Raw genomic sequence first — 23,110 nt, 5'->3', positions numbered from 1 at the left:
TAATTATCAAATTAATTGCATTACGTTAAAATTATTTTAGAGAATAGTCAGAACAAATCAGTCTCCCAAATGCAAGCTAAGGATAACTGTACTCTCTTCCTCCTAGATGCTTCGTCGGACTTGGGCATGAGAGCCCTTAGAGTTGGGGATTCAACATTTTGGGAGAAGAATAACTATACTCTCGGATCCATACACCATATATAGCTTAAAAGCCAGTCCTATAGTAAGCAATGAAAACCATTTGTTGTTTACTCATACCGTGCAACGCACGGGTGGAGTACTAGCTTAAAAGCGGGTCCTACAGTAAGCAATAAAGCCAGGCAGAAACAAAGCAATTCAATATTCATTACTATTCCTTTTCCGGTCCTTCAACTCCTGCAATATAATAAAAAATGATTTCTAGCTTCCTGTGCACTTAATTAAGATTGGTAAACCCAAGTGTAAGACAAGAATTTTTATTTACTTTACTTCCTTTCTAGCTGGAAAGCTTTCAATTCCCATTTGATCGAGACACGTGCTCTAGGCTCTTCATCTTCTTCTAGTCTCAGAAAAAGAGTTTAGATAGAAGTTGAGAAAATGGCGTGTTGAGCCATGCATTTCTCAGTCCCTCCAAAGTCTTCATCAAGTCTTTGGAATTTTAGATTGAAGTATAGATGAAGTCTAGAATTTGGTTCCATTGCCTTTAATTTATTCATCAACAAACTTTGGGTTTAAAATAAACCATGACAAACTGGCCTAGCCTGGGAAATATAGGCCACATTTTTCATACAACGTAACAAAAAACTCTCAGCTCCGATCCCATCCCCGGCCACCATGTCCAATATTTCAGGCGACCAAAAAGATGTTTGCCAGCGCGGAGTGGTCTTACCCCTTCTAGACAATGCGGTGCTCAACAGAATTCTGGACATTCACGGCCCAGAAAACATTGAATTCAATATGTCCCCTATCATCAAAGTCATTCAGGATATCGTCTACAAATCCGATCCCTTCCCAGATACTGATGTAAGCTAAGTACTCATTTAATTTACACTAGATAGGATATATAGATGGTGCAATTTTAATTTAATGCATATATGGCGTCACATAATAAACTGTTCTGTTACGTTGCTTTAATTTTATGTAGCGTGAGAAACCAACGTTCAGATATGAAGACGTCATGAAGACGATGCACGAAAGTCTTGCATTTAAAATCAGTGTCATTTCATGCGAGGTAATTTACAATGTCTCATCATTAGCCAAGCATATATAACTTCTTTTTTTTTTAGTATTATTGACTCTGTTACAGTGCAGATATTGGGAAGTTGTTACAGGACAGAAGACATACTGGAAACAACGTTGTCTATGTTTACTGCACTGTCTAGCTATTCATGGATGGCGAAAGGAGTAGTGGCCTTGGCAGCTTTTGCCGTAAACTATGGACAATTCCGGCTGGTTGTCGAGCCACGTTCTGGCGGCGGCGACGATACAGCTACGGTGGTGGCGTTTCTGGAGCAAGTGCCTGAGGAAATGTGTAAAACGGATTTGTATAGAGATATTACGGACTTAGCCGACGCCTTGCTGCTTTTGATTAGGACAATTTGGAAGCTGAGCTGTTTTTACACCAAATTCATCAAGCCTGGTGGAGAGGCAATAAAAAGGCTTAATCATCAACTCCCCACCATTATCAGTTGGATAATTCAGAGTATCGTCGTCTGCCAATCGCTAATCACAAACCTTGCCCACACCGGATACGAGTATATATCTGCTCTGCATTTGCTTCAATTCTCTATTTTTCTTTCTCTAACTTTTCATTTCTTCAAAAAAATTGAGAATTGTCTGCACCGAGAGATTAGTTGGTTCATAGATAGTAAACTTTTTGCAAGGACATCGAATCTAGTCCTGATAGTCACAGTATGAGAGTTTCTAGGCACTGGTTCTCTTATTTTTTGTGGGAACCTTCTACTTAATGGAACACTGAGTCAGATAACGGAGAATTTTACCGGGATTGATGTCAATGATAATTGTATGATGATGGGTATGAATTTACAGGTACATGTCATCAAGTGCAGAGGAGTGGGAGCTATCTTGTCTAAAGCAGAAAGTGACATCTTATTTCAATGAATTTGGTTAGTCCAATATTTTTGTTTGTTCTGATCAATTTTTAGACTAAAGAATTCTGGAAATTCTAACCACATATTTGTTTTTCTCTGAAGAAATTAGTGCGGCTGAGGAGCTAGCCAACCTTTTTCCAAAGGATAACATCACCGTTCTAAAACAAGTGATTTGCTCGGAGGAAATCATGAATATGGCACTGTCTGTAGGTGCTAGCACAGAACAGGTAGCTTTAATTGAATTTTCAGATACTAAATTGAACAACTTTCTTCACATTAAAAAGTGTAAGATATATTTTAGCTCTGTATCATGTGACTTTATTAGGTTAGATCTACGAGAAACCTAACCTCATAGTAGGGAGAGTATAAGTCGTGGAAAAAGTCTTACATGTTAATGTAGGGAGATTCAACCTCTTGATCTCTACTACAGCACATGCATACTTAGCCATCTAAACTATTTTATAATTTATATCTATATTATTTACTTATATATAAACATTTGCTCTATATATATACAAGGGTCCCCAATATATAAAGAGTGAAGTGGAGGAGGGGAGTGCAGCAGCTGTCCCCATACTGGTTCCGCCCATGAGCACAAAACAGGTAGGTTTAATTTAATTTTCAGATACTAAGTTGAACATATATTATGTTATCCTAACTTTCTTCACATTAAAAAGCCCGGATTAGCCAAAGTTGATACTCTGGAGAAGAAGCGAGTGCTGCTATACCTCTCAGCCCTTGATCTAGATGATGCTGAGATCAAAGCCGTTGAAAGGATAAACGAAATTGTCCAGAAATCCAACATGGTGTTGGTGTGGTTGCCTGTTCTGGATAAGCCTGAGGACTGGAAGAAAGTTGAAGGTAAAGACAACACAGGATTATTCGAAAAGAAACGAGGTTTAATGCCCTGGCATGTGGTACGGAAGCCTCAATATCTTGATCCCACCATTATTGCCTTCATCAAGAGTAGCTGGAAGTTGGAGAAGAAGTCCAAGATCATGGTATTTAACTCAGAAGGCAAACTGGAGACGGATAACGCCTTGCCTATGATTCTGGTTTGGGGAAGCTTGGCTTCTCCTTTCACAACATCCAAGGAAGAAGAGCTTTGGAGATCTGAGAAACAATGGAATTTAGAGTTACTGCTCACGGCTCCTATGCGAGCCGATCTCAAGCTAAATGTAAGTATCACCGACAACCTGTTAGATCAAACCCTTACCACTTAGGTCAAAAGTCATAGCTAGTAGTAAAGACACAACTTTATTTTTTTATAAACAGCTAAACATTTTTGATCTGGGTGTTGGACTTGGCCTATTTTTTACTGGCCTCAGCCCAACTCAATAATATAGGGTCAAACCCCTATAACTGCAACATAAAAGTTACATCTAATGTCGTGGACTCTTTGTGGGCATCAGACACTAGTCTTTCTACCTAATAGATCGTTAAGTCAAGTTGATTTATAATTTCACAAATCCTATAGAGTTTGGGTGTGGGGCCAAGCTAAGGATTTGGGGGCAAGTATATATGAGCTCTTTAACTACAGAGAAAGCTCAATCTTTGACACTGCTAACAAGATTATATTCTGGAATTGTTTTTTTTTCAGATTGACGGAAAGAAATATATCTGCCTGTTTGGAGGAGAAGAAGTAAACTGGATCGAGCAATTCACGGAGCTAACAGAGTCCACCGTGAAAGATTCAGGAATTTCCATGGAGATGCGTTACATAGGCGGGAGCATCCCGAGGAACACGGAGGAAATCCACAAAGCCAAAGTCGCAGACAGTTGGAACAACATATTCATAGACAGCAGTTTGAGTTGGCTATTCTGGGCGAGGATCAACGTTATGTTCGACTACTGTCTGAAACGAGGAATCAATTGGGACAAAGAATCCGGCAATCCAGTCCTGGAGGGACTGGTGACAATGCGCAGCTTCGACAAAAGCCGGCGCGGATGGGCGATGATATGCAAAGGGTCGGACAAAATTACTAGGGCTTTTTCCGATGTTATGCTCAAGTGCTTCGAGGAGTACGATGATAAATGGAAGAGAGAGGTGAAGGGAGGGAAAGATTTTCATGAAGCGCTCAAGGCGCGTGTCGAACAGAACTGTGAGACGCTGTACTTTCCCCAGGCGTCTGAAGGGATACCTGAGAAGAAGATCTGCCTTGTGTGTAGGCGCGTGATGAGGAAATCGTTCACGTTTAGTTGCTGGGGCGAGGATGATGCCGGCGACGGAAAACAAGAGACTCCGGCCAAAACAAAGGATGCCGGCTCTGCCATGGCGGACAGTGCTGGATCATCCCGTGCAAATCAAAGTTGAGATACTTCAACAACATAGAAATAGTGTAAAACTTATTGCATATCTTATCTTCATCATAACTGGTTTTTTTATGAACTCTGTTTCTCTGTATTACTGTATTTTAATTTGTTTCTTCTTTCTTTGGATTGTACGTGTTGAATTGGTCCATTCCCTCCAATGTAAAAATGTGTGTGTTTTTTTTTTTTTGGGATTAAGCCCATAAATTACATAGAGTATATCACACGTTTTATTTTTATTTTTTCACCCAGTAAAATCTGTACAAGTGACCAAAATAATACTCAATGGATATGAAAATTCAGTTATCATTTTTCTTAAAATATTCGTATGTGTAAGTATAAAGCTATCCCTATGTGTAAGTCCTTTACCGTCTACGATCAAAAGGGGTTATGCTCATATGCATTATAGCCTAATGCACTCATACATGCATCGATCATCATTATTCCTGGTCTATGTGTTGCATTTTATATATACATTATGCTTATTTAGTGCACAATTAATTAATAAATTAAAGTTGAGGATATTTTTTTTGGTATAACTCAGGGTTTTCACCCTCGAACACAGTGACTAATCCCCTCGCTAGGTTGTAGGCATCTTTATTGGGTGGAACAGTTTACCAAAACCAATGATTGAACTATTGGCCTTTGATTAAGGATAAATGAGTCCATTCTACTCAACCACACCCCAAGTTACTTTCTTAAATCTTTATTTTGATTTCTTTTTATTAATTAATTAATTTATTTATTGTATCCAAACAAAAATGATAGTTTATTATCAAATGTACACATACATAAGTATGTATATTGAAACCATATACGGAGTAATATATGAAGTACATAGCATACAATGAAGTGAACAATTGAAATGAACAATCATCGATCACACGACCCGACCAGACTGTTGCATTGCAGTAAGAAATGGCAAACTTAACTAAATCTAGTGTCTTGACACTTGAGCACGTTCCCAATGCTTGGACGTCTTCTCCACCGTCTCGGTCAGGAGATTGAGTTTCAAAGCATGTGTTGTAAAGAGGCTGCACCCATCCGATTCAAATCGAGAATATATAATTAATTATATTGGTGAATTTCAATATATATATTATTGATATATATGAATGGTGAGGATGATATGGGACATACTTTTGACGATTGGAGAGTAACAGAAAGTGAGCGAGCGTTATCTGGGACGAACAAACTACTGCACTTTTAATTATCCATTGAATGTCGTCCTCAGGAATTTGATCATCGCGGAGTTCATATAATATGAATTCAGTTAGCTTCATCATAGGTAGCACAAAATCTGCAAGTGCCGTTAGCCACTGATTCAGAGGCTGCAGCGGCGCAGCTTCATTTGTTTGAAGATGATCAGAAATGATGTGGAGCCGCTGGAGGAGCCAAATAGACTTAATGATCTGATTGTCCTCCGACGATTTACGGCGCTGCAGATCAGATCCAAGGAAATATTAATCTATCAATTCAAGCTAAGGAGCATATATATATATATATATATGATTAGCTTAGAACGAATTAACTCGTAATTAGGTATATATAATTAATAGGAAGTAGTCTAATATAATTAATGAATTAATTAATTAATTACCTTCTCCAAGTCTGGCAATTCAGAAGGGATTATGAGGTGTTTCCCACACTTCAGGGCAAGAGCCGCCACAGCTATCACCATTTTGGCCTTCCATGAATGATTTCTTAGCGTTCCCTTCAGTATCTTGTATGTTTTCTCGTCTTCGCTTTCATTCAGCTTGCACGTCATCTGTATATATATATCAATTTCAGTTCGTAGAGTCATATATATATATAGAAAAAAAGAAAGATTTATACATACATACCTGGCGGCTGACGTCTGATATGGTGCTTCCGTATTGATCCAAAATACCAGTGAAGAAACCTGGATTATTGTCAGCGCGGTAATACTCTCCGGGCTCTCTCCTTACCAATATTTGTTGTGAAACTCGGAAAATATGCTTCAGATCGTAATCTTCATAGGCAGCTTTTGCAGCAGCAGCAGCGGCGTTGCCATTGCAGTCATCGGAGTTTGACATCATTATATAGATCAGATGGATGATGCGGCACCCAACTATGATGGATCGATCGATCTTTAAACTTACTTGTTTTGGTAGTGCAAGTGGAAGTATATATGAGTGTTTGTAGTCGATCTGCAGGCAGGCATAAATTGAAAACAAATCCACTTCTTTAATTATACCACAAACTTAGTTGATTCTTTTCTCAGTTCTACTCAAGGTATAAATTAAAGCTCACCCTATCCAGTATTCATTCCACTTACCTTTAATTTGCTTCAATTTTCAGTTTTATATATATTCTTGTGTATGCCCCCTAGTAAAATAACATGGGTAGTTTTGGATGATACATCACCACTAGTACAATGTTATATAGATTGTCGCTTAAACCACCGATTATTGTGATACGCTAGGCGGCTAGCCAGCGCCTAAGCATCGATTAATCGGTGCCCTAGGCGGAATTTCTGAAACACGGATAATAAGTTGCTTTCATTAAGCTGGGTCATGATTACATGTAAACAACCTATGGTTTACATGACAAAAATAACAAAAGAAAAATGTCCTTACTAAAAATAGGAAAAGTCATGAGAATGACGGAAAGAGTGAAAGTGTTTATAAAATAATAGTCTGGAATGTTAAAAATAACAAAAACAATAGTTTGAGACTAAATTTGGAATTGCCCAAGACAATGGACTTCTAGTGGAATCAACTCATTTTATAATTATTGAAAATTTTTAAGAACGGAGTTTATTTTATAATTATTGCAAACTTTAAAATTTAGTAATTGTAAAATCTTAACATTTGATTCTTCAAAATGGAGAGTGTGGATGCATGTGTTCACACTTTTTATAAAGAGAGTTATTCTCACTTTAACACTCCCCTATTTATATAACACAAACAAGATCTTATTTACATTCTAAATTTCAAATTTCAAATGGAATGTTAATTAATTAAAATTTATACTCATAAAGCATAAGCATGTGTTTGATGAAACCCAAGCATTATAATAAATTAATATAACATCTTAGCTTGATCATAATTCACAACCCCCCTTCTAATATAGAGGTGTTTGGCAAATAGTTGTTAACGGATCGAGTTAGCGGATTTGACTAGCTGAAAGCATTAGTTGGTTGTAAAATGATATTTGGTAAATTAACCGGTAACTTATTACATGCAAAATAACCTTTAAAGATATAATTTATTTTCTTAAAATTGGCTGATATTACTAGACAGGGCAATTATATTAATTAATTTTCAAACAACACACTATAATGTAATACACAGTACAGGGACGGACGGATCATGGATGGATGCTTAATTCTCCAATCTTCTGGAAATAAATATATATACAGAAAGGTGCACACAAAGAAAAAGTGAATGCATATGAAATTACAAGATGGAAGCAATCCGAGGCCGGCGCTTCTTGAATTGTCGTCTTCTTCAATTCGATCAGCTTAGCTTGATGCAATAATAATACAGTTGTTTAATTTGTGTCTCACCAGGCCGCCATTAACAGCAAAGGTTGGCAGGTTTCACCCTACTGCTGGAACGCCCTTTAGATTTCCCCTGATTTTTCTCTTTATTCGCAGCAGCTGTTTCCTTCTGGACATGAGGTTCTGGCAGACATATATATGTGAATCAAATTAGCCAAACATATATATTATTATACCTCAAACCCATTCTATTCATTCATTCTCAGATTGGCATGGCATTATCATGCTAATTAAATAAATTAAAGACTTACTTGTAGAAGAATCAACCTGATCTGGTCCAGTTTTATGAGTTTTATCACCTTTGTTTTCTCCGAGCATGGTTTTAAGTTCATTCTCCAAAGCGCAAAGATTCCATTTGTACGGTTCTGGTAACTTACTGGCCAATTATGTAAACAGAAATTTGCATTGACTTCAAACGTTAGTTAGAAATTAATGTACGAGCTGTCGAGATCCAATGCAAAAACCAAAAAATTAAGGCAAAAACTTTTCTCGGGGTCTCAATCCACCGGACAGGTCTTTAATTAATGATGTCAAAAATCCGACTCATTAATCAAAGACCAAATCGTCTCATGAATTGAAACAGGTGAAACGGTCTCACACCAGTGTTACCTAAAAATTAAAGCAATACATACTCAGGGATGCGATTATGAGCATCTGGTGTCAGAATTGCCATCATCTGGGACGAGCAGACAATCGCGCATTGGATTATCTTTTGCACCGCTTCGTTGCCACTTATTCCACCGCCCATCGGGGAGCCATTCAGTATGCGATCGGATACGTCTAGCATTTTCTTTATGATTCCGGTGACTTGGGTGTGCCACTGCGTCAAATACTGGGGTCGATCTAGCACGCTCTGCTGCCGCCTCAGCGACACCACGGCTCTGGCCACCGGATTCACGGGATACAGGCCGGAGCTCAGACACACCTTCCCGTACTTCACCGAGAAGGCGGCTAACACCATAACCACCTTCGCCTTCAACGAGTAGTTTGACAGAGCTTTCAGAATTCTGGCAAGCTTCGCCTCTTCGTCATCTGTCTTCGTCTTGGATGTCAACTGCAAGTTTTCATGTTTATTAGAAGGCGTAAAAAGTTATAGCATGTAGTTATAGAAAGTGTAACTTTATTTTTCCCCTATCTATCATATCTTTTAGAGGCAGTGTGTTGACCCTCATCAGGACTGGACCCAACAATTCCCTAGTCATTTAGTGTTAAATTTAGTCTGATCTTCCACCTTCCTTCCCCCCCCCCCCCCACAATCGATATTAGAGCTGAGTCACAAGTTCGAGTCCCAACAAGAGTAAATTGTGCCATTAAGGTTGACAGATGGCCACATGTTGATGGAAATGTTGGGTGGAGACGGGAGAGGAAGGGCCACCGGGTGGCTAGGGAATGGTTAGATAGAGACTTAAAGGGCCAGTCTAACAGGTAATATAAGAAAATAAATTTGGGACTTTTAACTACTAAGAGTACTATCTATATCTTTTGGCACAAGGGTAAACACTTTCTTTTAATTAACACTTTTAAATGCAATATGTAATTAATAACTCTCTCTGTCTCATTTTATCTGTCTAACTTACTATATATTGGTTAAACTAATTCTTTCTTCTTTGCTCATTTTCATATTTTTTGTGTGTAATAATACTTTTAATATAGTTTCTTTTTTTAAAATTAAATTTCACGTACTAATTATAAAATTAATATTATGAAAAATTAAATTGTAAATAACTCCCGTCAAACCTAGTTAACCCAAGCCCGAAACATAAAATGCAACGATGAAGTAATAAGTAATTACCTCGCTACTAATTTTGTTTAATGTCCTCCCAAAAATTTGCATCCATCCCTTCGGAGGGGGTGGATCTCCCATTTTCCATGACTCTTTCTGATTTTCCTATTTATGAAAAATCACAACAAAAATGTTTATACTGCTTCTGTTTCAGTTGAATATCTGCCGAAAAGAAAGAACAAGAATACAAAAATACTACCTTTGCAGCTTCTGCAGGGTTAATGATTGGGTCATTAAATGTGGTGCGTTTGGTAATGTCCTTCATAGCATCGAGAATGAACTGGAATTGAGCTTTATAATCCTCGTAATTGTATCTCTCGAAGACTTGTTCATATTCGTTATTTGAGGAGGTTGAATTTCGTCTTGCATCTATGGCAGGCTCCGACATTATATCCTTAATTTTCTTGGAAAATAGAGGCTGGATGGGTTTTCTTGAATAATGTCTGACTGGGGAAATTAAAATGGTTCTGTTGCTTTGTGTTGAATATAATGTAAAAGTGTATGCTTTGGGGGGGACTGATGTATACATATTCAAATATTCTTTTCTTTGTTGTTAAACTGTTTTGGTGGATTGAATCATATACTTTAAGTGCAATATAATCAAAGTTATTTGGAAAAGGAAAATTCTTGAAGTGACACAGCACTCCAAGATATCCACTGCATGCCATATTTAGGCCTTTGTTATTCACTTTTTTTTTTTTTTTTTGAATGACATTGGGGAAATCTGCGGCCACTATTAATAAAGTGTATTAAGAAAAGTTTATGCGATGAACTCGGTTGAAATGATGTTAACAAAAATTTGTGATCTATAAGTATGAGAATTATACTCCACCTACTTAGATATCTCTTGAGATCTTTCTTGTTCTTTTTTGTTAAGCTATATCTGTTGGAACTAGATAATTGTTATCTTTTTTTAATTGAAATTAAATCATGTTCCACGGTAATTACTATGTAGTGTGATCATATCTCTGTTACCATTCTAAATGAGTGATTACACAATCAAACCTAGTGGTAAGGGCATTGTAAAGAATCAGGTGTGCGTGACTCATGAGTGTAAAATGTACTATAATAAAGTTTTACCTTTCCATGTGGGTTTTCTTTTAAAAATTGTTGGACTAGCTTAGCGTGGCCCAATAAAATCATATAACTAACTAAATAATGAATATGTATGTTTACTCATAGATAATTATTTATTGAGTAAATACCAGTGAAGGTCCCCCGACCTTGATGGCATCGTCACTTTTAGTTCTCAACTTTTAAATCAACCACTTTTAGTCCTCCGACTTTGATGGCACCGCCAGTTTTAGTCCTCAACTTATAAATCAACCACTTTTAGTCCTCTTACTTTTTGTTTATAGCCACCTATGGTCCTTCCTTTACAATTGGACATCTAATGTCATTTTCTCAAGGGCAATTCAGTCATTTCATAATTATTTATTAGTCAAATAATTAATTTTCATTGCTTATTTTCTTTAGTTTTTTTTTAATTATTTATAAATTTGATTTTTTTTTCTTTAGTATTTTTTTAATTATTTATAAATTTGATTTTTGTGTTTAATAGTATTTTGAATGTAATTTCTAAATATATAAATTTTATATACTAATACAAAACTTAATATTATAAAAAATTCAATTAAGTCTTATTAACCGAACTAGACAAACAAAGAGAGTACATATTATTTACATTTGTGACAAGTCGAGTGTGACATTATAAATTATATGAATGGTAAGCTAATGTCACATTCTCTACGAAAACCATTCATTAATATTATTTGTTACAGATGTATCATTATTGTATTATGATAAGTTTTATAATTTTTTTAATATTTTCATTCAATTAAGAAGATATGAAAGGGAGTGGGTTTGAGCCTCAGTGGAGACATCTGTTGACTCTTTGTGCTTCAGTAGGTTGAGAAAGTAACTATGAACAGATACTACATTGTAACAGGGTCAATAGAACTCAAAAAAAAAATAAATAAATAAAAAATATTGAAGCAATTCTAGTGAAGAATAGAGAAAGAATCCAATGGAGCCCTACAAACAAAGTATATGACTATGAAATTCAAATTCAAACACAGATTTACAGTTTAGAAAGAAAGGGGGTGTAACTTCAATTCCTGCAAAGTTACACCTCGATGATCCCTACAAACAAACAAAGTATATATATGACTATGACCAAACTACTTCAATTCTCTATTGTTCGATCTTACAAAAGTATAATTAAACATCCTCTTTCTGAGGTTCAAAAATGACAAGTGTTGCCGTTGCTTCCGCTAATTTGTCAGTTTTTTCATGTTGATGATGATGGCAGATAATGTTTCAACTGGATCTAATGTAATGTAGTAATAAGACGACTATCATATCATCAGCGCCGCATGAAAGTTACTTCATCTTCTCGACATTCCCTAATGTTGATGTCCATAACGTGTTCAGATGTAGAAGGTAATACATCACTGCATTGCCTTCTTGGTGATAGCAGCTGCAATTTCATTTCCAACCACATAAATGAAAATCAAAATGAAGAAGCTAGACAAAAGGTGATGTTTGGTAAAATAGTTAGTTTCTCAATCTATTTTGGCTTATTTGACAACTATTAAGTTAATATAAATGTTTGATTAATCATTGTAACTTTAAAATGCTAAAATTCAAAAAACTGTTCAAAGAAACTTTTTCAATTAGCTTTTTGAAAAAAGAAATTATATCAAACAGCTATCAGCTAACATCTAATTTATCAAACACTTTTCTACAATCAGTTAATGTTATCAACTAGTTATATCCTCTAATTAATCCAAACAGCTACTTACTACCCGCCATTTACCAAACAGGGCCAAAATTAAGAAGAAGACAAATTAAAAACTACCTGGTTTGTGTCGAGGACCAACTTTTTGGAATACACTCTGATTTCATCAATCTTCCTGGGAGAAGCGAGATCAAATCTGCATCTCTCACGGTTCATTTTCCTGTAAATGCTCACCACGGTTCCATTCTCCCCTCCGGAAGAAGCATTCACGAAGAAGAATATAGGCTGCCGGCGGCAGGGATCAGGGTGAAATCCCCAGGTATCGAAGTCGTAAAACATTCCCTTCCCGCCCTTCTTCCACGGCATGTAACTCTGTTGCACCCGCAGAACCTCCGGCACGCGTATATGGTTCCCAAATATCTGAACCGCGTAGCCCCAAGACACCGACACCGTCCAGGAGAACCACCGGTCGTAGCAAACCGTTTGCTGCAAAATCCGGTGAGGATCAAAGCTGGCGGCGTAGTACAAATGATTCAGCGCCTTAAGTATCGTCATGTGCGGAAAAATCGGGTACATCACTTCCATGTGATGCAGAGATACCAGTGGCCTTATCGGATGCGCCGTCAGTAATCCAAACACGTTCCCTTGAATATCCAGCTAATATTCAACAAACATCAAAACATAATTAATAATTAATTCTAAGATCGATTGTGCATTCACAGATAAATGATTGTATATCCTGAAAATGTAGCATTTCTGTAATGCTGTCTAATTGTGTGTTTTTATGTTTTTAGGATTGTGCATCTTATAAAATGTTAGGACCGACCTGATGAAATCCTGGCTCTCGTGTTAATGAAACGCCGAGCTCGGAAACGCAGGCATGGATTCTGGCGTCGCTGCCATAGAGATGGGGGTAACGTTCAATGCAGGAATCCAATACCTTAGCCAGGACTTTTGCAAGAGGATAGCTAATGGCGAATCCGGCACCGCCGAACGCCATTTCGTAAGAGAAGAATTTGTTCTGGCCGTGGCTCTCGGAATTGGTGCCGATGTAGTACCAGAGGCCGTGATCGTATTTGGAGAGCGTCTTGACGAGATTCTCCGGGAAGAAGGCGGTGTCGTCGTCCCCGAACACGAACCACTTGACGTCGGAGTGGTTGAGCGCCACGGTCTCCGACACCACACGCGCCACGCGGATGGCTGACGGCGTCCCCTTCCCGGCCCGGTACGTGTAGCGGAAGCGCGACGTGTCCTCGGAGACGCATATCGGAGGGAGCAAGGCGGTGTCGTTGTCGAACCACGTGACGTAGCGTTCGAGAAACACGCACCCCCTCATCTTCTCCGGCCGCCACCATAGCTTCACGTATTCTTTCCGTTTGCGCCACGCGTTCTCGTTGGAGGCGATCCCGAAGACGATCTGGCGGATAGTTGTCGGGGACGAGGACGGGGACGGGGAAGAAGAAGAAGAGTTATGGAGATCAAGGGATTCATTGATGAGCTTGGTGTTGGGGATGAGAACGAAGCAACAGAGGAAGTAGATGATGCAGAGAGAAGATGAGATTAGGAAGAAACTCCTGGTGGGGCCGTATTGGGGTTTGGGCGGGGCCTTGATGAACTGCATTTTGGTTCTTTTGAAGGGTAAACATTAATTAAAGATTGGTATAGCTAGGAGGAACTAACGAAGATGATCGAACGAAGCTAGGGGTTTAGAGGGAGATTTTAATGTTCACTGGTATATAATGTTTTTCGCAGGTTCTGAACATGTATAACCACGCTTTGAAACCGCAATCCTCGCTCCAAGCAAAGTAGAAAATTTTGGACAATTTCTTTTTTTCCTTACAAATTCAGTTACATCTGCCTGGATGCATGCATGCATGTCACATTTACAAAAGGAAATAGTTCGAGTGTATTACTAGTTTACACATGCCCCTATGTTGAAGGGGTTCATCATTGGACTGCACATATTTATATATTTTATGCTTAACACGAACTGATTACTTTTGATGAGTATGTGTTCCATTTCAACTAAAATTCATTTCAATTAAAAGGCTAAACTGGTAGTTGGATTGCATATTTATGTTTGTATAACATAGACTAGTTTAATTCATTGCACACCTAGTGGATGCAAATTTTTCTAATCATTTAAAAAAAAAGTGGGATCATCATATGCTTTTTTTTACTTAACTTTAAGTGTAAATCATACATATGCATGCATGTGAATCTCATTTTTCACAGATCAAGAAATTGATGGCTTTTTATTCCGCAAAGAAAGGTTAATTTAGTGCTCCAAGTCATCATACTGCATTAGTATCCGTTTCTTGTAGGGTGAGATCCCAATTCAATAGTAGCTAGAATAAAATGTAAATGATATTTCCTAAAAATTTTCTTTAAAAAAAAAATTAAAAATATTAAACTATACGTACTAGGTTTCACTGCAGAAATTGAATAATATAATCCTAGCTAGCTATTGTTGATCTGGTGAATCTAATGTAAGTACTGATCTATGTATACGAACAATTTGAGGTAGCATGATAATTTACTTTACGTGAACATTGTCGTTAGTTCATCTATCCCACGAGGTCTAATCCTAATATCCATTGTTGTATCCGAAGACCATGTAATGTCACAACTCTGCCGTCGCGGAGCTTTGACCTGAAATAATATCTCCAAAAAATAATTACCAATCCATTTAAAAACGTAACAATAGTTAATTAAAATTATTAATTAATTACCTGTAGTCTAGCATCATCAACATCCAACCTTTTAGAAAACACTTTGATCTCCTTCAAATCCATTAGTAACTTGTCATGTGTGTTGCAGCTTTGTACCAGACCATGCCTAGAATACCTTGTCCAAACATTATTAGTGGTTCCATTAGAATGAACAGTGTCGAGGAAGAAGAGGAGCGGTCTTTGGCAGGGATCAGAAGGAACCGGTCTGGTATTGAACATGAACCGGGGATGTCCCCTGTCCTTATCCCATGGCAGGAAGGTTCTGAGCGCCGAAAGAAGGTCGGGCAGAGGATAGTAGCCCTGGTAAACTTGGACTGCGTATCCCCAGGAGACGGAGACTGAGAGGGAGTTGTTTTGGTCGTAACAGATTGTTTGCTGGGAGATTCTGGCCGGATCTGCGTCCACGGCGGTGAAGAAATGTTTGAGAGCTTGGGGCCTTGACATGTTGGGGAAAAGTGGCTGCACTTCGTCCAAGTGATGCAGAGATAGCAGAATGGACTGTGGGTGTGATGTCAGAAATCCAAACAGGTTTCCCCATACATCTGTCTGTAATTTCAATTCATATATAATCGTATAAAAAATTTAATCTAATTCAGGAGAATAAAATATATAGAGAAAGTTAAAAAATTTGAGATCAAAAATTGAATTTAACTATTTATATAAAGGAAAAGGTAATATATATAAAAATGTACGAGTATAAATTTTTAAATATTAGTAGACTTGTAAAGACTATTAAAAAGTCTGAAGCAAATACTATCAAGTTATTTTAGTTTATTAAATTATTTTATTTTTAAGTTATTTCTTACTAATTATTTATTTGTTTCCTAATTATAAACTCCTTCGTCTTGATTTTGGGCTAAGGTGGCCTAACCCATGACCTGAAATCCATTTACCCAAAAAAAAAAAAAAAGAGAAGATAAAAATAAAAATTGTTTTATCCAATGTGATAATGCAACATAAATTTCACAAAATCTTGCTTTAGTGTTTAAATGTATAGATAGATAATATAAAGGTATCAATATAAAAAATATAAGTCAAGCTTCAATTTGTCATCTTTAATTTTTATGTAATCCGATGTGAATATTTATCATCCTAAATAATGACTTTGACCAACAAGTCATAGCTATTACATGTGCATTTAATTATGCTTTAAATTTGAAACGAATTAGTAATGTATTTACGGTAGGGATTTACTCATCTCGTGTTTAAAATGCATAAAACTCCAAGATAATGGAGGTGGACCCCCTATAGGGTCAAAATATATCTTTCTCCCTTTCCCAAGAAATAACCACTATTATCTCCCTCTATTTTCTCGGCAATAAACCTACATTAATAGCTTTGACTTAATAAAAAAGTTTCTATACTTTTTCTCTTCTAATTTCAAACAAAACTGGTCGTCTATTGATTTTATTTAGATAATATTCCTTAGAGCATCACCATCAATGGAGTTATTTCGCGGTATTTTAGGAGTTTTTGTAAGTGTGATTAAGAAAAAGAAAATGGGAGAGAGAAAAAAAAGAAAAAACAAAAATGATTTTTAAAACAAAAAAAAAAAAAAGATCACGCCCACCACCTGGCACGTGCGCACGCGCCCGGTGGGCGCAGCGACGAAGCTTCCTTCAATGTTTTGTCAGATTTACTGTGCTATGTTTTGTCAGATTTACTATGCTAATAACTCCATTTTTACAGAGCTTCTCTCACCCTCTCTCTCTTCTCCTCTCTCCTTCCAACATGGCAAAAGATCTGACATTATCTCCAAAAAACCATTGATAATGTTGCTCTTATGAATGTCCATAAAAAGTTAGGTTGAAGTTTATAAGTTTTTAACCTTACACAAAACGTAAAATTTTGTTACCTGAAACTCTATCGGAATAATCCAGGTAAATCAGAGTGACTCAATTATTTTTAGTGTCTGAAGTATAATTCCACCCCATTAAGTGTAACTCCTACATTATTTTCCTTAATATGTTACACAGAAACTAATTGAGTTATTTGTATACACATGTTAGAAGTTTTAAAGAATAACTGAACTATGTATATGTACCTGGTGAAATCCAGGTTCATGTGTTAAGCCGATGCCCAGCTCCGCCAAGCAAGCGAAAATCCTGGAATCGCTGCCGTAGAGATGCGGGTAACGTACGATGCAAGAATCCAAAACCGCACCCAAAACCTTAGCCAAACCGTGGCTGAGAGCGAAACCTCCGCCGCCGTATCCCATGTCGAACGAGAAATAAGCATTCTGTTCGTAACTCTCCGAGTTGGCCCCGATGTAGTACAACTCCTCGTGGTCGTACTTTGACAAAGCGCTGACCACATTCTCCACAAAAAACACCGTGTCGTCGTCCCCGAAAACGTACCATCTCACGTCCGACTCGTTGCGCATCGCCACCGCTTTCACCATCCGCGCTATGGCCACGGCCGAGCGGTGGCCCTTGCTGTTATTGTAGGGGAAGCCGGCCGTGCTCTCGTGGATGAGAATCGGCGGCAGGGCCGGATCGGAGACGTTTTCAGCTCCCAGTGGATCACGGTCTAAAAACACATACGCCCGGGTGGAATTCGTTCTGTACCACAGGCCGATGTAATCTTTCCGCCCGGGGAAAGTCTTCGTGGAGGAAGCGATCGCGAACAAGAGGTGGCGGGCGGCGGTGGGCGTGGTGTCTCCGGCGGCGGCGCTCAAGGACGATAGGCTGTAGAAAACCGGGGGTGGACTAATGTGGTAATTGAGAACGAAGAAGAAGATTAAGGCAAAGGTTACAATTATGAAAACTTGTTTGAAGTAAAAAATGGTTTTGGTCATCCTGAGGACGCGACTCAAACTCATCAGTTTTTTCAGATGCCAAAACCACACTTCAAATAAAGAATAATGCTACATAATCTCACACCAGATTTCAAGAATTGGAACAAGAATTGGGAGAAGAGAAGAACAAAAATCTCCAAGAGTTACTACTTCTCCCATTAATATGCCACCATTGTTATTAATAAGGCAGTGGATTGCATCAAACTTTAACGGATCAGGAGAACTGTATATATGCAAAAACATAATTAAAAAAATGAAATTATTACTATCTTTTATATTAAAGAAAGAATTTATTAGAATTAGAGTAACATTATAATAAGAATTACTATATTATTAGAATTAGGGGGACATTAGAATAAGAATTGTTATATCATTAGAATTAGTTAGACTTAGACTATAGGAAGAATACAATAATCTTATAAATAATAGGTTTCATATATTGTAAAAAGATAATTAGTAAATCAGAATAATAATATAGCCTTTTTATATTTTTGCTTTCATTCTATATTTCCGATCCCTACTATACCTCTTTATTTTCTCCCTCCCTATATTCTTTTTATCTTATCTCTTTTAATATTACAACCTCCCCTCGTATTTTTTCTCTCCTTCTCTTATTTGAGTCATTAGTCAACATAACATCTCCTCGAAGTGGTTTTTGCTTGAAATTGTATCAATCTATAAGTAAAATGTATATAATATTGATACGGTCAATGTCAATGTCATTTCACACCAAAATATAATAATAATAATATAACATTTAAATTAAATTTGATAATGTGTCATCATGTCATATATGGTGTGATAGAATTGAGTCAAATGGGTACCATTATTTGGGGTAGAACAACATCAAAAGTCAAAACAGAATGAAGACAATACAACATTTATTGAGCTCGGCAAATTACACCATGGGTCCTGGTAAGGTGAATCCCTAATATAAATTCATTTTTAGTAATTGTGGGTTCATTTTTTGTATATAAACTTTTAAGTAGTATATATATTAAAAATGAACATGTATTAAAATATAATTAACCTATTATAAATGAACATGTGATATATTAAAAATGAATTTTTATGTCAATGATTTACCTTACCATGTGAATAATGGTCTACAATATAATAATTGATTGAGTACTGATGTGGCTAGGAGGTTATTAGACTTTTTCGCCAACCAAATTGTACTAAACCGGGCTAGATAGTAAGTAAGTGACCCATACATAAGAGTGAACAATTTAGTTTTAAGTGTTTTATGGTATAATTTGATCCATGAATAAATTGTAACATGTCAAGTTATATAGATAAATGTCTATTTTCATTTTTCACTTTATAAATTGCCTCAAATTAACAAAGTTATATAGATAAATTGATATCAAATCGCTCTTTACTTGGTAGGCCAAGGGGCAACATAGTTCGATATTAGGGCTAAATAATTAAATTTGAAAAAGAAAAAGGAGAAAATATGAGTAAAAAAGCAATGGATTAATATAATTTGGCTTTCAACGCGTTGAACTTGTCTTTTGACACATCAAATACATGCATTATGCATTTAAGTAATTTTGCAGCGCAATTTTAACTTCTAAGCAGATTTTGACTCTCATAACTTCAGTTTTTGACTTTGTAACCTTCACAAGAGTTGTATCTCATTCAGTTGACTTTCTAATACCGTTGAAATCATCCCAATGAAAACACATTAGAAGCCCTTCATGACTATTTTCAATTACAATATAAGAAATTTAATAATTTAAACTCCAAAATAATTAAGACAAATACGTAAAAAAAATAAAAAATGAATCAACATATTAAATATGAGTCAAATTAAAAGTGTGCTCATTTTGTTGGACTTATCATTATAGTCCAACAACGTAACTCACAAATCTTATTAATTCGGAGCCAAAATACGTTATTTCATTCCAACAACTCCATAATAAAATTACATCAAGACAAGATCGAATAGAAATAAAACACTTCCATTCCAATACGGGTTGAATGGAAATCAAAGCATAACTTCCCTTATTTATATATGAAAACTTATTAAACGAGCCGAGCATATATAGAATCCCCCTGGCCTGGAACTTATTGCCTGCAGGGAATGAAGGAAAGACAACACTTCAAACTGGAAGAAACCTAGCTTTATTTTTCTTCCATATATAGCTGCAGCGATGAGAATGGCGGCGGCGGTGGCGCGCGGCAGCAAGGATAGATAGATATTTGATAGTATTGTTCATTCATGTGTATATATCTTCGCAATTAACGTACTACTACTGTCTATACTGTGATCAAACATCTATTTAATAACCTTAAGAATTAGCCAATTAATGGAACCACTGCTGATCGAGGCCATCTCCCAATATCATAACCTTGATTATTGAACCAACATCCGTGCAATAATCTACCTTAAACATTTCAATCATGCCTTCTTGGTGATTAGCGGATCATAATCATACTCTTCGCCAGCTTTAACAAATCTACCTTTTACCCGTCTTCTAGTATCAGCTCTGGATTTACGAGATGCATATCTTATTTGCTTCTCAAACCTGCGAGAAAACATGACTAGGCAAGTTAAATGTGTAATCCAACTATTAGCTTAGGCTTATGCTTCAATTTGGTATTAGAGCTAATCCCATGTCAAAGGTCTGGTTTGCAGGCAAGTTATTATCGGTGAATTTGAAAGGTGCAAAAATATGTAGTATATATATGTATAGATTTGACATACGTTCTTGTTTTCTTCTTCTCGTGGTATCTCATCTTGGCTTTGTCCCTTGCCTGTGGACTACAGCTGACTTGGAAGTCGCCGCCGCGGTTGAGAAGAGCCGGCGACAATCCGCAATCTTGATAATCTGCAACGCTACTATCGCCGGTAGTGATGTTGGATAGCGAATGAGCTGCTTGCTGCTGTCCTGTTGGGAGTCCTAAGCCATTGTTTTTTTTGCAGGTGGTGCTAGGAGGAGGATTCATAAGCATGCAGTTCATCGCAGGTACCAAATTAATTGAACTTCCTATAGGTAACCACTCTAAACCAATGCACTCTTGCCGTCCTGAAGACGAAGTCTGCACAATATAATAAAGTTACGATTTAATGAAAATCATTGAATTTTACATATAAAAAAAAAGCTATGTCAATTTAATAATTATTGAAAACTTTTAAAAGTAGTTCATTTTATAATTATTGCAATCTTAAAACTTTATTAATGATAAAATTCTAGTTTTGATTTTTCAAGATAGAAGGTGTTGTGAAGGTATTCAGAAACTGTTATCACCTGGACCCTCCCTTGTATATAATAGAAATGAATGAAGCTGAAGATGAGAGCACTTACAACATGGCTGCTGGATTCAGTGCCGGAGTTCTTCTCCATTGTGGTCAGGCAACCCATTCCTACATCTTCGCCGTTAACGTTGTATCTTGGCTGACCTTGTTGCAGACCGTTGAACATCTCGTAGTCATTCAAATTCAGTGAAACGTCAACGGCGTCCACGCCCTGGCAAATGCCATCACCTTCAGGAAGCTCCAGATTATTCTTAGCATTGCCACATCCCTAAACATCACACAAATTAAATTAAAACCAAGCATGTTTAAAACAAACTAGAAATTAAGCAATGCCCAGGCTGAGATTTAGTTAACATATATAATTAATTAATTCATGATGTTTCATTGACCTTATTATTTAGCAGACTAGATTCGCCGGCGTGATCTCTTCCAAATGGCGTCAACGGATGATGCGGCGGGATCATAAGAGAGGGATTTATCCTGCAGGGATCGAACTTGAGACACGAAGCCAACTCGTTGAGCCTGCTGGCAACTAGCCCAGCTGAAAATCCTTGTTGATCACCATTGCCTTTATTCAAGTCAACCGAGCAGGGAGCTAAATTTGAATTACCATTTTTATTCTCATTATTGTTATTAATGTTGTTGTTATCATTATTCATCACGTACATACTGCTACTAGACGCGTTATTATTATCAAAGCGGCGGGGCGGCACATTATTATTATTATTCTCCACCGGAACTTCAAGAACCGAAGACCACATCCTGGTGAAGTCAGCCGGAGAAGGACAGCCGGTGTAGGCACTCAACACCTTGCGCCGGTGGGCCTGCCCGGAACACCCATTTCCGCCCCAATCACAGGCCTCACATATGCAAATGTCGTCGTCCATACATCTCACCATCGCCGGCTGCGAATTACATTTGTCGCAAATTAATGATCGCTGGTGCCGCCGCGACAAGCCATTGGCAGAGTGCACACAACCGTCGCAATGTAGGCATAGCTTCGCTGAATCCGCTTTGCAATACACCACTGCCCTCACCACCCCACAAAACTCACATAAAGGCTCCATATTTATCTATCTATAAAGATTATTATTTCCCCCAGAAAGAATTCTATCTTATCAACCTAACAATTCTGCCAAATAATTAACTAAACATCAAGAAACCATAGAAGCGAAACAGGAAAACGATAACCCATTGCTCAAACCAACGTAACACAGCCTCGCTTGACGATTATATTTGAATCACTAGCCGGGATTGGAGTTTAATTTTCTTGTGATGAAAGGAATTGTTCATGGCATTCATGCATGCAGGCTAGGCATGAAACTAATTAAGCATTGAATGTTGAGTTTGTTTTTGTTGGTTGTTTGATCCTCTGCCACTGATCTGAGCGGGAGTTCTAATGGAGAAAATTCTTGGTTGGTATTTTACGCACGCGGTCTGGGGCCCGGAGAGGCCGACACGTGGGTAAAGCACAGCACTAGAAAATGATTTGTTTGCTGAGCTGGTTATTGGAATAATGGGAACATGGGGTCATCCTTCATCAGACAAAGATCTGCAGATATTTATGTTCGTGGCCACGGGGACTCGCTCTCTCCGCCTTTCGCGCTGGGAACTTGGGGGTGCCGGGAGCATCAGAGTAGCTGTAAGCCTGTAATTTAAGATTAAAAATACATTTTTTTTAAATTAATATTTTAAATGCTAAAATTATAATGCCATTATTGGCCTTTAATTACAAGCATAACGTCAAAATTTTACTAAAGAGGAAGTTAAGTTGAAAAACATGTACTCCTATTTGTATGGCATCAAATCTAGCTGATGGATATTGTTTTTTTTCAATCAAATTAAAGGTGTTAACTTTATTTGTTTTAAT

The 23,110-nt window shown here is 37.3% G+C and overlaps 6 protein-coding genes across 7 annotated transcripts; 1 reads left to right on the top strand and 5 right to left on the bottom strand.

The window, feature by feature from the left end:
- Positions 1 to 609: 609 nt before the first annotated feature.
- On the top strand, positions 610 to 4,586 carry LOC116009688 (protein SIEVE ELEMENT OCCLUSION B-like). Of its 2 annotated transcripts, XM_031248806.1 has the most exons (8): positions 610 to 1,002; positions 1,124 to 1,210; positions 1,291 to 1,733; positions 2,029 to 2,105; positions 2,193 to 2,317; positions 2,610 to 2,693; positions 2,768 to 3,268; positions 3,691 to 4,586. In XM_031248806.1, the coding sequence occupies exons 1-8, from the start codon at positions 814 to 816 to the stop codon at positions 4,402 to 4,404; spliced, it is 2,220 nt and encodes a 739-aa protein (XP_031104666.1). In that variant the 5' UTR covers positions 610 to 813; the 3' UTR covers positions 4,405 to 4,586. The 2 variants fall into 2 exon arrangements, with proteins under 2 accessions (XP_031104666.1, XP_031104667.1); XM_031248807.1 differs by lacking the exon at positions 610 to 1,002 and having other exon boundaries at positions 1,136 to 1,210; positions 1,286 to 1,733.
- A 566-nt stretch (positions 4,587 to 5,152) lies between these two features.
- LOC116011226 lies at positions 5,153 to 6,532 on the bottom strand. The gene is made up of 4 exons (XM_031250761.1): positions 6,245 to 6,532; positions 6,001 to 6,168; positions 5,541 to 5,839; positions 5,153 to 5,434 (listed from the first exon to the last, which is right to left on the bottom strand). Exons 1-4 carry the CDS (start codon positions 6,458 to 6,460, stop codon positions 5,338 to 5,340), a joined length of 780 nt encoding a protein of 259 aa, XP_031106621.1. The 5' UTR covers positions 6,461 to 6,532; the 3' UTR covers positions 5,153 to 5,337.
- A 1,118-nt stretch (positions 6,533 to 7,650) lies between these two features.
- LOC116010647 lies at positions 7,651 to 10,179 on the bottom strand. The gene is made up of 5 exons (XM_031250132.1): positions 9,909 to 10,179; positions 9,719 to 9,814; positions 8,559 to 8,980; positions 8,178 to 8,302; positions 7,651 to 8,049 (listed from the first exon to the last, which is right to left on the bottom strand). The coding sequence occupies exons 1-5, from the start codon at positions 10,095 to 10,097 to the stop codon at positions 7,943 to 7,945; spliced, it is 939 nt and encodes a 312-aa protein (XP_031105992.1). The 5' UTR covers positions 10,098 to 10,179; the 3' UTR covers positions 7,651 to 7,942.
- A 1,793-nt stretch (positions 10,180 to 11,972) lies between these two features.
- LOC116011398 lies at positions 11,973 to 14,099 on the bottom strand. The gene is made up of 3 exons (XM_031250962.1): positions 13,276 to 14,099; positions 12,570 to 13,106; positions 11,973 to 12,188 (listed from the first exon to the last, which is right to left on the bottom strand). The coding sequence occupies exons 1-3, from the start codon at positions 14,068 to 14,070 to the stop codon at positions 12,075 to 12,077; spliced, it is 1,446 nt and encodes a 481-aa protein (XP_031106822.1). The 5' UTR covers positions 14,071 to 14,099; the 3' UTR covers positions 11,973 to 12,074.
- A 76-nt stretch (positions 14,100 to 14,175) lies between these two features.
- LOC116010100 lies at positions 14,176 to 17,978 on the bottom strand. Its single transcript, XM_031249363.1, has 3 exons — positions 17,226 to 17,978; positions 15,182 to 15,727; positions 14,176 to 14,307 (listed from the first exon to the last, which is right to left on the bottom strand). Exons 1-3 carry the CDS (start codon positions 17,976 to 17,978, stop codon positions 14,176 to 14,178), a joined length of 1,431 nt encoding a protein of 476 aa, XP_031105223.1.
- Positions 17,979 to 20,382: 2,404 nt separating this feature from the next.
- On the bottom strand, positions 20,383 to 22,307 carry LOC116010099 (putative zinc finger protein CONSTANS-LIKE 11). Its single transcript, XM_031249361.1, has 5 exons — positions 21,975 to 22,307; positions 21,630 to 21,860; positions 21,290 to 21,508; positions 20,689 to 21,023; positions 20,383 to 20,509 (listed from the first exon to the last, which is right to left on the bottom strand). The coding sequence occupies exons 1-5, from the start codon at positions 22,305 to 22,307 to the stop codon at positions 20,383 to 20,385; spliced, it is 1,245 nt and encodes a 414-aa protein (XP_031105221.1).
- Between the last annotated feature and the right edge of the window lie 803 nt (positions 22,308 to 23,110).

The sequence above is a fragment of the Ipomoea triloba genome, chromosome 2 (genome assembly GCF_003576645.1).
Source record: "Ipomoea triloba cultivar NCNSP0323 chromosome 2, ASM357664v1".
Taxonomy (NCBI): domain Eukaryota; kingdom Viridiplantae; phylum Streptophyta; class Magnoliopsida; order Solanales; family Convolvulaceae; genus Ipomoea; species Ipomoea triloba.
This window is presented reverse-complemented; position numbering and strand designations above follow the sequence as displayed.

Bases quoted from the DNA above. Each gene is read 5' to 3' on its own strand.
- LOC116010099 (XM_031249361.1), bottom strand. From the start codon at position 22,307: ATGGAGCCTTTATGTGAGTTTTGTGGGGTGGTGAGGGCAGTGGTGTAT. The intron at 21,509-21,629 runs GTCAATGAAACA...TGTGATGTTTAG, and splicing joins CTAGTCTGCTAAATAATAAG to GGATGTGGCAATGCTAAGAA. The intron at 21,024-21,289 runs GTAAGTGCTCTC...TATATTGTGCAG, and splicing joins CTGAATCCAGCAGCCATGTT to ACTTCGTCTTCAGGACGGCA.
- LOC116009688 (XM_031248806.1), top strand. From the start codon at position 814: ATGTCCAATATTTCAGGCGACCAAAAAGATGTTTGCCAGCGCGGAGTG. The intron at 2,694-2,767 runs GTAGGTTTAATT...CACATTAAAAAG, and splicing joins CGCCCATGAGCACAAAACAG to CCCGGATTAGCCAAAGTTGA. The intron at 3,269-3,690 runs GTAAGTATCACC...TTTTTTTTTCAG, and splicing joins GAGCCGATCTCAAGCTAAAT to ATTGACGGAAAGAAATATAT.
- LOC116010647 (XM_031250132.1), bottom strand. From the start codon at position 10,097: ATGTCGGAGCCTGCCATAGATGCAAGACGAAATTCAACCTCCTCAAAT. The intron at 9,815-9,908 runs GTAGTATTTTTG...TTTCATAAATAG, and splicing joins ACCCTGCAGAAGCTGCAAAG to GAAAATCAGAAAGAGTCATG. The intron at 8,050-8,177 runs GTAAGTCTTTAA...TATGTCTGCCAG, and splicing joins TCAGGTTGATTCTTCTACAA to AACCTCATGTCCAGAAGGAA.
- LOC116011226 (XM_031250761.1), bottom strand. From the start codon at position 6,460: ATGATGTCAAACTCCGATGACTGCAATGGCAACGCCGCTGCTGCTGCT. The intron at 6,169-6,244 runs GTATGTATGTAT...ATATATATACAG, and splicing joins TATCAGACGTCAGCCGCCAG to ATGACGTGCAAGCTGAATGA. The intron at 5,840-6,000 runs GTAATTAATTAA...TCTGATCTGCAG, and splicing joins AATTGCCAGACTTGGAGAAG to CGCCGTAAATCGTCGGAGGA.
- LOC116011398 (XM_031250962.1), bottom strand. From the start codon at position 14,070: ATGCAGTTCATCAAGGCCCCGCCCAAACCCCAATACGGCCCCACCAGG. The intron at 13,107-13,275 runs GTCGGTCCTAAC...GTTGAATATTAG, and splicing joins GAGAGCCAGGATTTCATCAG to CTGGATATTCAAGGGAACGT. The intron at 12,189-12,569 runs GTAGTTTTTAAT...ATGAAATTGCAG, and splicing joins TGGTCCTCGACACAAACCAG to CTGCTATCACCAAGAAGGCA.
- LOC116010100 (XM_031249363.1), bottom strand. From the start codon at position 17,978: ATGACCAAAACCATTTTTTACTTCAAACAAGTTTTCATAATTGTAACC. The intron at 15,728-17,225 runs GTACATATACAT...TTGAAATTACAG, and splicing joins ATGAACCTGGATTTCACCAG to ACAGATGTATGGGGAAACCT. The intron at 14,308-15,181 runs GTAATTAATTAA...GCATGCATCCAG, and splicing joins TTGATGATGCTAGACTACAG to GCAGATGTAACTGAATTTGT.